The following is a 14,199-nucleotide window of genomic DNA, read 5'->3' as shown; positions in this document are numbered from 1 at the left end:
TATACCTATTTTTTAATGGCTTTTAAGGATGTTATAATGTATATTATAATGTTATTGTTTTTAACGTCTTCCTTTCATTTTAAAATTACATTCAGTTCGCAATCCGTCCCTTTGCACCACCTGGCGGTAGTATAGCGAATGATTTTAACACGCGACTGACTTGCAGTTAACGCCGCGGGCCCTGCGGCGGCGGGTATTACCCATTTTGTATGTCTACCTACTGTATCTCTCTCATGTCTCTGTGTTGAGTATTCACTGAGTTACAGTTCATTTTAATGACGCGTTTGTAAATGAAGATAAGCGCAGACAAAGGCTGCAGACAGCACTCCTTGTTTGTTATCTTATTTTATAAGTGCACAAAGTTTTGTTGTTATTATGTCTGTATACAAAAAAATGTAGACCCTTTACAGATTCGATTGATGTATTGCTCTTATCTGTACGATCAAAACTGAAAGTTTAATTTAAGTTATTTTCGGGGTCATCAGGAGAAAATACCCCAAAACGCATATACGCGTTAATCGACTTCAGAGGGTTAAAAAAAAAAAAATCAGCTATATTATGAAAAAGACCTTAAATGAAAATTTTGTATGTATTGTTTTTTCAAAATGACCAGGAACACTGGTGCCCTCTTGGTCAGTGACAGTCGAGATTCAAATTCATGAACATTCCACCTTTTTAATTTTGATAGGATTGCTTTTTTCTTCGGCTGTGTGAACATCGTAGTGTCCGATCGCTTAGAAAGATAAAGCATCCTCTCCTCAGTGAGCTGGTCGATTTGACACCTCATTCATGGGTCTGTGATAAACGGTGAATGAATTTAACTCATCTTTAGTTTTTCTGTATTTTTCTCTCCAGTCTTTCCTGCTGTTATATCACACAGAAAGGCTGTGCTGCTCTGATTTCAGCTTTGAGATCAAACCCCTTACACCTGACAGAACTGAATCTGAGCTGTAATAAACCAGGAGATTCAGGAGTGAAGCTACTCTCTGCTCTACTGGAGGATCCACGCTGTAAACTGAAGAAACTTAAGTGAGTCTCTTCACATCTCAGTAACTATAAGGTTTTGAGTAAAAGGTAAAATTACACAAATGTGTTTTCCATAAGCCATGGTTTTCTTTGTTGCCTTCAGTTCAAACTCCTTAAAAAAAATAAAATAATAATAATAATAATTTACTTGTAAAACACATTCTGAGTACATTGCAGAATGTGTTTACAAAAATACAGAAAAAAAGATCCTTACACTGCTTGAAGATCCCATTATAACTTAATATGGCTTTACAGTAGTCTCAATAAATATAATATTTAATCTTATTTTTATATTTTTTATTTTGTGAGTGATTATAGTCATTTCAAAATTTATTCAGACACCTTCAACATTTCTCACATTATATCAATTTATTTGCTATAGTTTAGAAAATGGTAATAAAATATGAGAAGAATTCAGAGTTAAACTGTCAGAACAAACTCATCTTGATAATGTCAGATAACTTTAATAGAAAGGTATGTAATGGATGTTAAATTTAAGTACACAATTAGATAATACTAATTTAGGTCAACCAATTACCAAGCAATGCTTAATTTTGTTCAGTCTGTGGTGTAAAAAAGGTCACATTAGCAATTAAAGAAAAATCATTTAAGCAAAACATGGTCAGGTCAAAACTATCTGAATAATTTCTGATACCAAATTTTAATGGTAGTCCATTGTATGAAGAATTTTTTGGTTTAATATGTCACAGTTCCACTTTATTTTGCTATCCTCACTTACATTTATGAACTATATTTCCTGCACCCACTATTAAAAATATCAAAATTATATCTGGTGTATGAATAACTTTTTTGGTTTGACTGTATTTTAACATATTTATTTCATTAAAATATGTGGTGATTATCTCTAAGGTGGCCAATAATGAACTTAATAAATGCTGTTGTCTACATTAACCATGTCATGTCAGCAGATGGAAAGTCAGACAGCTAATTATCACATTAGCTAACAGTATAGGGATGCTTTTTTACCCCAAATACCGTACTTTTTATATTCTTCAGTTATTGAAAAAACTGTTATGTAATTAAACTTGAATAAAACTGAAAACATTATCAAGACCTTTGTCTCAAAGTATATTCTGTAATTTTTTTATGCTCATTTGCTACGTAAGTCTGTAATAATTTTAAATTAGCCTTTTACATGAGTCCTCTTTTAGCCTCATTGTAAAACTACCACATGAGAGTCTCGAGTCACTCTTTGCCTGAATGTTTATAAAGCTACTGGCCAGGAGTCACTTTAAACACAGCAGAACAACACTATGAATAAAATATTACACACAAATTTATATGTTAAGAAATACATTAAAATACCAAGGTTACATGTGAACTTTATGATTAGTTCAATTCATTGCTCTACTAATAATCCATCCCTCTGTTACTGAGCAGATAGATTCCCCTTTATTAAACACTTCTCTGGAGTCTAGTCTAGAGAACTAAATCATAAGACAAACTAGTGTAGCATAAATCTGTTGCATTTTCCTCTTGTTACGGTTTGCAGTAGGAGCTGTAGGAATGTGTTGTGAATCTTAAAGGATCCAAAATGAATAATTTTGTTATTTAAAACACAGGCTATCATTAAGACATGAATCAACAACTGAATGAAAGAAAGAAATGTCTGGATGAATACAATGTCATTGAGTTTTGTGTGTGAGTATTCATTAGAGATGCACACAGTATTTGACTGATAAACCATTAAATAGAATATCCATCACTTTAAAAGGAAACCCACTTTTCAAAATCTGACACATTATTACTGAAGAGATGGAGATGAATAGTTTTTTTTTTTTTTTTTATATTGTTTCAATAACAAACCTTATAACACATGACTATTAATTATTGATTTTAGCTGTTTTTCTCTTTTTCTCTTTCTCAGGCTGTTGGACTGCAGTATTGGAGAGGAAGGCTGTGCTGCTCTGATTTCAGCTTTGAGATCAAACCCCTCACACCTGACAGAACTGAATCTGAGCTATAATAAACCAGGAGACTCAGGAGTGAAGCTGCTCTCTGCTCTACTGGAGGATCCACACTGTAAACTGGAGAAACTACAGTGAGTCTCTTCACATCTCAGTAACTATAAGGTTTCGAGTAAAAAGTACAGTTACACAAATATGTTTCTGTAGCAGTGGTTTTGTTTGTTTCCCTCTCAGTCTCAGTTCAAAACCCTTAAAATAAATAAATAAATAAAATAAAATGATTTACTTTTGTTTAACTGAGTACATTGCAGAATGCATTTACTAAATACAGAACATTTTCTTAAAAAAAATATTCTTACACTGCTTGAAGATCAAACATTATAAACACAGTGTTTTCTCGATTGCTTAATCACATTTCTTGAAATTATGCCTTTTCCAAAACTCTAAACACAAATCCATAACTTCTAACTCAATTCCCCAAATGTCCTATATTCAGGTCAAAATGAAGTTCTCCACTCAAAACAAATTTAGACATGACACACAAACCCTCAAAAACACACACTACAACACAGTCCTACACAATGATGAGATATATTCAAACATTCAAAACAATACTACAAAAACCCGGTAATAAGTTTATTTGCTTGTGGTCCCCAACTTCACATGATGAACAACAACAAAAGGCACAACAAATGTATGCATTCACACATTTTATTTTCTTAATTTAATGTACTGTAGAATTCAGTACAATACAGCAGACATCAACAAAAATAATTATTCTGCCCCAGCATCCTGGCCAAAGAACCTCGCAGGCTAAAATTGGCCCTGGCCAGGCAGTGGGGGTTAAAACCCCTCTTCCATGCCTGATCTTACTCTGGCAACGCATCAGCTGAAATATTCACGCAGGGCTTCTTCCATGTTCTGGAGAAGGTGAACACGGATGTAAGGTTCTCAGTCACTTTACACTTTCCACCACCAAGCTGAAAAAAACCTCATCTATCAGGAAAGGGAAAGGGGAGAGTATGCAGGCACAAAGATGTCTGAAAACTTTTGGTTATTGGTAAACCAGTCGAACCACAGCAAAGCGATGGAAGCTGATGTTATCCCAAACAACAATGTAGCAAGGCTCCCTCTGGTCAAGCTGGGAAACAAATGCTCTCTTAGACCATCAAGGAAACCAAGGAGGAGCATAGTGTTATAAGGTCCAAGAATGGCATGGTGGTGGAAGTAGTACCCTCGTTGGCTGATGGCCGCACACATAGTGACATTCCCTCCTCGTTGGCCAGGGTCATTCACAATAGCCCGATGGCTAATTATGTTCCTCACCCTTCTCTTCTTTTGGTTTGGTCAAGTTAAAACCAGCCTCATCTACAAAGATAATCTCAGGGGAGCAGGCCGTCCTTCAGTCTCAAAGATTCTCTGCAAAACACATTAAACACAGTAGAGTATGACTACCTGAAACACAGTTCAAAAGCATGTACAAAAATGGCAGACCACCACGTATTTATTTTGTAGCTTACAGTTGTACGGTGACAATACACAATACTTCATACAATTTACAGTACAAAAACTCAAACCTTAAAATATCCCAGAGGTTGGTCTTTGACTCTGTCAAAATTCTTTTAAAAGGCACATGGTATGCCTATTTCAGCCAGAAACCTGGTGCCTTTCAGGGGATGCAATCAATTGTGGAGAGGCTGATGGCAATTTATCCCTCTAAATTGGTGATGGTCTTCAATCACTCTCCTTTGAATTTCTTGGCAGGCGGATTACATTGTTGCCATTGACCATGTTTACCAGCTCCCTTTCTGTGTCCTACAAAAATTGAAGTAATGATTACTGTAACTATAACCACATACAGAAAATTATATTTTTATGTGAGGCCAATTTGAAGCATGTTCTTTTTATTACAGGCAGTATAGTGCAAACAGTTACAGTACAATGTATATCAGGAGGCATTCCATCTGAGGAAGCAAGAGAGGCAGTGTACTCCTCAAAAAGTGGATGACAAAAATAATCAATATTACAAAATAAATCGAAAATATTACTAAATCTGGCATTAAAAGTATAAAAAGTATAAAAAATCATTTTTATAAAGTAACACTGTCTAACAGCGACACCGCAGGTAAAGTAGTTGAAACAGCGGAGGCTTGCCTTCCTTCAGCCCATAGACTTTCAAGAAGAGAGGACCCCTTAGCTGCCTTGAATTTACGGGGTTGTTAATTGAGAATGGATGGGGAAAGACACCGGTGAGTGGAGGGCAAGGCCTCCATCGCGATATGATTGGATATGAGCGGTTATGATTGAATGTGAGTTGGTTGCATGTGATAAATCCCGCGCCTCTTTTTTTTGTCTGAGCTCTTGGCCTGAATGAAGAAAATGATGGGCTTAGTGACTAAATATAAAGTAAACAAACTCTCCCGCTTAGATACCACTACTTTGTGTCACGTCAAAGTAAAAACTTTAGATGGTCTGAAAACGTGAGACTGCATCAGTTTTTAGTGAGCATTCAGCATGATGAAATGAAAGATATATCTTCCTGTCTGTGGCAGTGTTTATAGAGCTTGTATGACACTGACCCCAAAATAAAGTTGACTTAAAAAGAAACAGCTGAACACCATTTCACAAATAAAAAAAAAAATAATTGGTAACATTTTACAATAAGGTGACATTTAGTGTTGTTAACTAACATGAACAAACAATGAACGATTTATTACAGTGTTTTATTAATCTTTTGTTTACATTCAATTAATACAAATACTGTTGTTAAATGTTTTTTTCATCTGAGTTCATAGTGCATAAACTAATGTTAACAAACACAAACTTTTGATTTTAATAGTGCCATTAGTAAAAGTTGAAATTAATATTAACTCAGATTAAACAAGTGCCTACTTATACAGCATTTATTATTCTTAGTTCATGTTAACTAAAGTAGTTGACTATGGATGTTAAACCCTTTGGGGTCTGAGGGGTTTTTGGGGGCTGGAGAAGTTTTGGACATGCCCTGACTTTGTGCTTTTTTTCTGCTTTTAGTAATTTATAGGAAAAAAAAAAAGAACACAATTAAAACATAGCACATTTTATTGTCAGTGATATTTACAGCTTACTTGATACTTTTTCTCTTACCTCAGACGATTGCTTAGTTTTAAAAGTAGACATGTCAAGCTTTCTATAGATATATCTTTCATGTCTCTGTGTTGAGTATTCACTGAGTTACAGTTCATTTTAATGACGTGTTTCGAAATGAAGATCACCGCTAGACCAAGGATGCAGACAGGCACATTGTATGTTTTCTTTATTTTATAAATGCACAAAGTTTTGTTGTTATTATGTGTGGATACAAATAAAAGTAGACCCTTTACAGATTCGATTGATGTAATGCTCTATCTGTACGATCCAAAACTGAAAGTGTAATTTAAGTTCTTTTTGGGGTTATCAGGCTCCAGAGGGTATCGACTCCAGAGGGTTAACGAATGAAACATTATTTTAAATTGTTTCCAAAATATTGTTCAAATTGTTACTGCCTTACTGCCTTTAGTTATTATTTTGAATAAATATAAAAATTAATTAAAAACACTAGGAAATGTATAATTAATATTAAAAATATATTAAATAAAAAATAATATAATAAAATACATATCATATATGTCTGGTTGCTTCCGGTTTCACTACCGTTCGGACGTTCTAGCTTACTGCTCTGCGCTTTGCTTCTTATTTCTGTATTTTTCTCTGATTTTTCTAAGATTTTTTTCCTTCAGCAGATCAGCACAGTGCTCAAACAACAGATTTTTGGCCACACAAACACTAAAACTAAAAAACTCTTTGGGACTGGAATAATACTACAAAAAAGAAGATTTTGCCTCCCACTGCCAGCAGCTTACATTCCGGAGACAGGGAAACACAACTGCCTACATTTAAACAGAATGAGAGAGAGAAAATGCCTCCTGTTGAATATACTTGTTGCATGAACTGCTGCAAACTTTCTACAAAGGATTGTGGTTCGTTGAAACAAAAGTTGCTTGCTGGAATTCCAAAACAGGGGGAACACTCAGCAGGCCGTCGTCATGGACCCTCTCAGCATACAGCCGGTGCCCGTCCATCATGAATCTTCTGAATCTCAACAGTTTAAACCAAGTGTAGCGAAAACAAGACGAAACTGATTCGGCACACTAATCGATGGCACAAACAGGGAGCGAGACCCAAAGGAAACGAGACATCAGATTGTCACGAGTTTCTCGTATTGCTGCCGTAGCAAGCCTCTACCCCAGATTCGACTAGCTTTGAACAAGGACTGTGATACTGGTATTCTACCACCCCCATAACATCTTGAGAACGGATTTGAAGCATAATGAATGCGGGTGAGGAATCCCCAAATGTGATTAAACATGTATCGGGATCAGCCAGCAGCTAACACCGCTACTAACAAGCGCTTCAAGGTTGAGCAGACAGCAGCATTCAGCTCCCGAACGCAGCCGAGCCCAGGACTGATAGTGGGGGACTCTATTATCAGGAAACATCAGTAGCAGGACTTACAAACAACATGCTGCCTTCTCTCAAGCAACGGTCTCTGATGTGAACAAGGAAACTTCAGAACATTCTGATGAAGCACAATACTGCAAATCGAAATCATCATCCCATGTGGGGAAGAATGATATTTGGAAAGAGCAGTCAGAAATCCTTAAGAAGGACTTCAGTGAAACTCTTTGAAAAACACTTCAAAAGATCTCAAAGTTCAGTGTTCATCAGTGCACCACTCCCAGCAAGGGGAACAAATATGTGTTTTTATTACAGTTGCTTGGGCATGAACACATGGCTACAAAGATCTTGCAATATAAAAGGAATGACTTTCATTGAGAACTTCAATCTTTTCTGGGGCATAGACAACTGTTTAAAGGTGGATGGGCCTCTACCCAAACAAACTTGGTGCTAGAGTGCAGTAAGGACATTGGGATCTACTTATTCCCTTCCTATCCTTCAGCAGAGTGTGTCAATCTAATCAGCACACACACACACCAGGTCCGAGTCATCAAGTGGTTAACAATCCCACAAGGACACTGATAACACCATGCAGCCAACAACAAGCCTGCTGCGGATGGACACGGGGTATCTTGTTTGAGCCCTGCCCACAGAGCTCCTCACAGACAGACTGTGATGTATCAAAAACAGCTACAAGATCAGCACCCAAGAACAAACTTTCTGGGAAAACAGCCAGGGAAGCCAGGACAACATTATCACAGTCACCGGAAAACACCAGAGGACACAGCCCCGCTCACCGGACACACTATCCCTCTTCCAGCATCTCCACTTCTGTGCTTTTCACAGAAAATGGAGGAAATTGGTGTATGTTGGGACCAAACTCTCCCACTCATTCGCTGCAAGCCCTCAGATATCAACCCTAAAAAAATGGCGGGCCCCCGAAAACCACCAAAGCATGTGGGCCCTGCACCTGTAAGAGCTCTCTTGACCACTGCCACAATGCCAGGGCCCAAAACCCTCCATCTGCTGTAAGCATTTGTAAAACATTTGCATCACTAAAAAAAATAAATCATTTCTAATCAATGACTTTATAACCACAAACAATCTGGATTTTATGTTTTCTAAACGAAACATGGCTAGAAGACAGCTGCAGTGCAACAGTCCTCACTGAAGCAGCCCCTCCTAACTTTACTTTCATGAGTGTCTGCAGGACTGTTAGGCGAGGTGGAGGTGTAGCTGCTCTATTTGAAGATGTCTATCAATGTAAGCAAGTGTCATTTGGTCAGTACTTGACTTTTGAATATCTAGGGATTGTGCTGAAAGGTGCTCCATGCATTCTGTATATCATTAATTACTGGCCTCCAAAATACTCTCCAGCCTTTGTTGAATAGGTCACAGAAATGTTATCAATGATTTCCTCAGAGTTTGACTGTTTTGCTATTGCAGGGGATTTTAATATTCACATAGATAATTCAGAAAACAAAAAATACAAAGGAAATGATAATGGTTCTAAACACTTTTGACCTGATTCAGCATGTGCATGGACCCACACACCAAAGGTGGACACACTTTAGATTTAATCATCAGTAGGGGTCTAAACATTTCATCCATTGTTATTAAGGGACGTAGCACTATCTGATCACTTCTGTATTTTCTTTGATATATTGATCTCTGCTACCACTGAATCTAGATCTGTCTCTGTCAGAAGGGAGATGCGTAAACGAGAACACTAGTGTGCGGTTTATGGAGGCTATATCTTTAACACAAAGCATTTCTGCAGACTCTGTTGATATTCTCCTTGATTCCTTTAACTCAAAAGTTAAGAATGTTATTGATGATATTGCTCCTTCTAATAGTCAGTAAGAAAACAAACAGACAGAAATCAGTTTGGAGAAGATCAACAGCAGTACAGTGTATGAATAGACAATGCAGAAAAGCCTAGCGGGATGTGGCGGAAGATGAAACTTGAAATTCAGCAAATGCATCTATGAGTTGCCTTCCTGCTTTTCAATGAAGATCATCAATATCAGGAAGGAGATTAGCAAATTCTCAAGTACTGCAGAGGTCAGACAGATTTAAACGCAATACTCAAAAAGATTTTTGTCTAATTTTGAAGCGACTGATGAGCAAAATTTTGGAAGAAATCATGATGCACCTAAAATTGTCAACCTGCTATGCTTCGACAGTTTTCCCACTTATTTTTTCAAAAGTGTGCTTACGGAAGTTTAGACGCAGATCTCTTAGTTAAGTGGTGGTCGCCTAAGTACTTCTTTCTGGGGACATATCCAAACTCCCTGAAAAAACTGCAGGCGGTTATAGCCCCTCCTGAAAAATAGAGAGCATCTTGATCGTCACCATTTTGAGCAATTTAAAAGGACCAATATCTAATCTTCCTTTTTTGAGGCAGAAATTATAGAAAAGCCTCACCTTTTAAATCCCAAACACTGTTTTTAATCACTTTCAACTCAAATGGATACTACCTGGACAATTTTGAATCTGGTTTCAGACCGCATCACAGCACAGAGACAGCACTCATTAAGATAATAAATGATATTAATTTAAATTCTGATTCTGGCAAAATATCAGTGTGGTACTACTAGATCTCAGTGCTGAATTTGACATGTAGATCACAACATACTTCTAGAGAGACTGGGGTTGGGCTTTCTGGGATGGTACTCAAATGGTTCAGGTCATACTTGAAGGGAGGGGCTGCTTATGTGAGGCTAGGAGAGCATAAGTCTAAGTGGACATCCATGACATGCGGAGTCTCACAAGGCTCAATTCTTGCAACCCACTTTTGTTTAGCCTGTATATGCTCCCACTAAGTCAAATAATGAGAAAGACCCAAATGCCTATCACAGGCTATGGTGATGATACACAGATTTACCTAGCCTTATCGCCAAATAAACTACAGCCCCATTGACTCCGTCTGCAAATGTATTGATGAAATTAATAGTTGGATGTGCCAGAACTTTCTTCAGGTTAAACAAGAGAAAAAAACTGAAGTCATTGCATTTGGAAACAAAAGATGAAGTTTTCAAGGTGAATGCATACTTGACTCTAGGGGTCAAACAACTAAAAATCAAGGTCAGTAATCTTGGTGTGATTCTGGAGACAGACCTTAGTTTTCAGTAATCATGTCAAAGCAGTAAACGAAATCAGCATATTATCATCTAAAAAAAAAACATTGCAAGAAAGAATAGATGTTTTGTTCCAGTCAAGACTTTGGATGAAGAAACTTGTTGTTAATGCCTTTATCATCCAGCAAGGGTGGGACTATTGTAATGGTTCTCCTCTTCGGCCTTCACAAGAAGCCCATTAGACAGCTGCAGCTCATCCCGAATGTCGTACTGCCAGACTTCATTTTGACTAGAACCAGAAAATAGAGCATATCACACCAGTCCCTCAGGTCCGTACACTGGCTTCCAGTTACATTTAGGATTGATTTTTAAAGTACTTTTACTCATTTTATAAAATCACTCAAGATCTAGGACCAAAATATATTGCAGATATGTTCACGGATATAAACCTAACAGACCACTCAGATCATTAGGATCGAGAGTCAGTTAGACAATACCAAGGGTTCACACAAAACAAGGGGAGTCCGCCTTTAGTTACTATGCCGCCCGCCAGCCTGGAATCAGCTTCCAGAAGAGATCAGATGTGCTAAAAACATTAGTCACATTTCAATCTAGACTCAAAACTTCATCTCTTAACTGTGCAGTATATTGAATGAGCACTATGTGCGATTGTCCGAAATGATGCACTGTATTTTTACGTATTCACTGTATTTAGATGTAAAAAATCATTTTCTATTTTTAAAACTGTTTTAAATACAATTTAAATGCCAATTTTTAAATCATTTTCAAAGTTTTAAAATTGCTTGTTTTATTTTTTTAAAAAAAAAAATTTCATGATTATTTTACTTTCTTTTATGTAAAGACACTCTTGTTGATTACCATGTGTACGAAATGTGGTATATTAAATAAATGGCCTTGCCTTGCATTTGCCTTATATATATATATATAATGCTATATAGATATATTATATATATATATATATTTATATAGATAGATATATATATATATGGACCTCTTCCTCTTTCTCCTCCTCCTACTCCTTAATTTCTCGCCTCCACTCCCTATTCCTTCTCTCCTTCTCTCTAGTGTCCGCGACCTCTTCCTTCATGTCTCTCTGGATCCATGTTTTCAAACCTGAATGAGCTATCACAAGCCATATTAGAATTTAAAAAACTTGGTTTGACGAGTCCAATAAATATAATTTCAGATAGTCACAATTGTTAATCAGATAGTCATAATTATGAATGGCATAGTCACAATGACCAATTACGAGATATCTGCCATTATAATGGCACTAGTAAGAAATTGGAATTGAGATATCTCTAAATACCTTTATGACTAGTGAAAACTCCATTTCAGATATCTGTAATTACTTTTTATAAGATATTCTTCAATAAATGCGTCATAACATCCACAAATGTAATTAGAGATATCTCTAATTCAGTTTGACTAGTCAACACAATCTATAGTATTAAGATATCTGAACTTGCAATTGCTCCTAGTCGAATTGCCTGATGTGTGACGTCAGAATAAATTTACTCAGACCATTCTTCCCCCCCCGTCTACTCTACTAAACGCGCTAAAAACATAATAAAAAGTCTGCTTTTGTTGTCACGGAGAGAAAGCTTACTTGGATAAAAGTGCTCTTCAGATGGAATATTTACAATTAAGATTACAATTTAATGAAAGTTTAACTGACAGTGATGACCATTTATAAGTAGTTTACATTACACTGTGTGTATGACTTGTCAGGTTCACATTGTGGTCATTATGGCAGCTTGTTTCGACGGACCAAAATGCTGTTGGTAATGTTCAATAAAGGCAAGAAACCCACAAAACTGCAGTGTCTGAATTTTATTTTTATATATATATTTAGAACATAATGAAAAAACAATGGAATTACACCAAAAACAAACAAAAAACAAAAAACCCAAACAAACAAAACAAAACGACAACAAACACAAACAAAACCAAACAAAACAACAAAAAAACACACACACACTACATGAAAAATAGATCAGAGTGCAGTCAAAAAAAAGGTGAAGGCTGATGTTTAGAAAAGATTACCATATTAATAACTTGTTAATCTGGCAGTTTATAATAAAAGTTTATAATAAAGCTCATAATAAAGTTATCTGGCATTACTGACAGTTTATTAGTCGGTTACATTACATTGTGTATGAATTCAGGTTCCACTTGTGTCATTATGGTAGCTTTTTTCGCACGCATGGAATGAAAAATAAAGGTAAATTGCAGCTTTTTATCTTACCATTCATTTTGACTTTTTTCTCAGAATTACGAGGATATAAAGCAATGCGAGTTATAAATTGTAAATAACTGAGATAAAATTTGCTATTTATTTATTATTTATTAATTTAGTGGTGGGAAACAAGCTTCCATAGGAAATAGGCCACAAGGTGGGAGTATTGTAGTATGTATTATAGCAAGAGATCCATGATGATGATTATTCTGCTGTGTCAGTGATGAGTGCCAAATGTATTCTTTTAGTCAGCGTGTACTTTGCACTAGTGTAAATAGCAATTCGATTCTATTTACACTAAGTGCAAAATCGCATATTTTCTTAGCAATAGACTATAATTACACTAAGTGCAAATAGCAATGTATCCTGATTTACTTCTAAGTGGAAAAATAGTATTTTTTAACAATATGCTATTTAAAAAACTTAGCGTGCAAATAGCTATACAGTAGTATTTCTATGTACACTATGTTAAAATAGCAAAGGTTTTCTGGTATTTATACTACGTTATTTCAAATAGTGTAAATAGTTGTAAAAACTGTAATTATAAATTTACTTATCCCTTGAAAAAGTAAAGTAAGGGATTACTGCCTCATTTTGTAGGTAAATTAATTTATAGTTAATTATAAAGTATTTGCGTTACACTACAGTAAATCATTTCAACGTTCTAAAATCAATATTGAGTGTTGTGGAAATCTAATTTTACTGTCTGAAGATAAAATTGAATGCAGCGTCTGTTAACCTTCTGCACGCCAGCGTGTTCATTTTTTAGTTTTTCCTGATTCACAGAGAAACCTTAAATACTCAGATACAGGTAAGACTAAAATCAATCGAACCTAAAAAGGGCCTACTTTTATTTGTGTACACTGACAAAAACAACAAAAATGATGCTTTTGCAAAATAAAACCAAAACCAACGGTGGCAATTTCTGCCGTCTATTTCTCCATAAGCAACTGTCTACACATCACAAACTCAGCGAAATATTTGGCACAGAGACATGTGAAATATGGTCTATAGAAAGCTTGTGTCTACTTTTAAATGAATGAATTCAAATCAAACACTAATATTCTCTGATTATGTAATGCGTATGAAACTAAAGCGAGGTACAGTCTTTCCCATATCCTGAGCTTTAAGTGTCTACTTTTAAATAAATGAATTCAAATTGAAAATAAATATTCTCTGATTATGTAATCCATATGAAACTTTGAAAATAGCAGTCTTTTTTCCATATATGAGCTCATAATATGCCATCACCTGCGTGTGCAAACAACCTGAGCTCATCTAGATACAAAAATAGATTACAAAAAAAAAAAATATCAAGATTCATCTAATTTTCATAGTCCTGCTATGAGGAATTTACTTCAGAAAAACAGCCCGAGCTGACACTGCCTTATTCAGCAAAGAAGATAATTTATGTAATTTATACTTACCT

At 35.9% G+C, this 14,199-nt stretch overlaps 1 protein-coding gene across 1 annotated transcript in view; it reads left to right on the top strand.

The window, feature by feature from the left end:
* LOC109101967 (ribonuclease inhibitor-like) overlaps positions 1-14,199 on the top strand; it is a 33,834-nt gene that overhangs the window by 11,965 nt on the left and 7,670 nt on the right. Inside the window, exons 2-4 of the mRNA XM_042737672.1 lie at positions 614-632; positions 856-1,029; positions 2,915-3,088. Coding sequence (XP_042593606.1) covers positions 614-632; positions 856-1,029; positions 2,915-3,088 — 367 coding nt within the window. The remainder of the gene's footprint in view (positions 1-613; positions 633-855; positions 1,030-2,914; positions 3,089-14,199) is intronic.

This window comes from Cyprinus carpio, chromosome B13, assembly GCF_018340385.1.
Source record: "Cyprinus carpio isolate SPL01 chromosome B13, ASM1834038v1, whole genome shotgun sequence".
In the NCBI taxonomy this organism is placed as follows: Eukaryota; Metazoa; Chordata; class Actinopteri; order Cypriniformes; family Cyprinidae; genus Cyprinus; species Cyprinus carpio.
The sequence above is the reverse complement of the archived record's forward strand: the minus strand, read 5'-3'. Positions and strand labels throughout refer to the sequence as shown.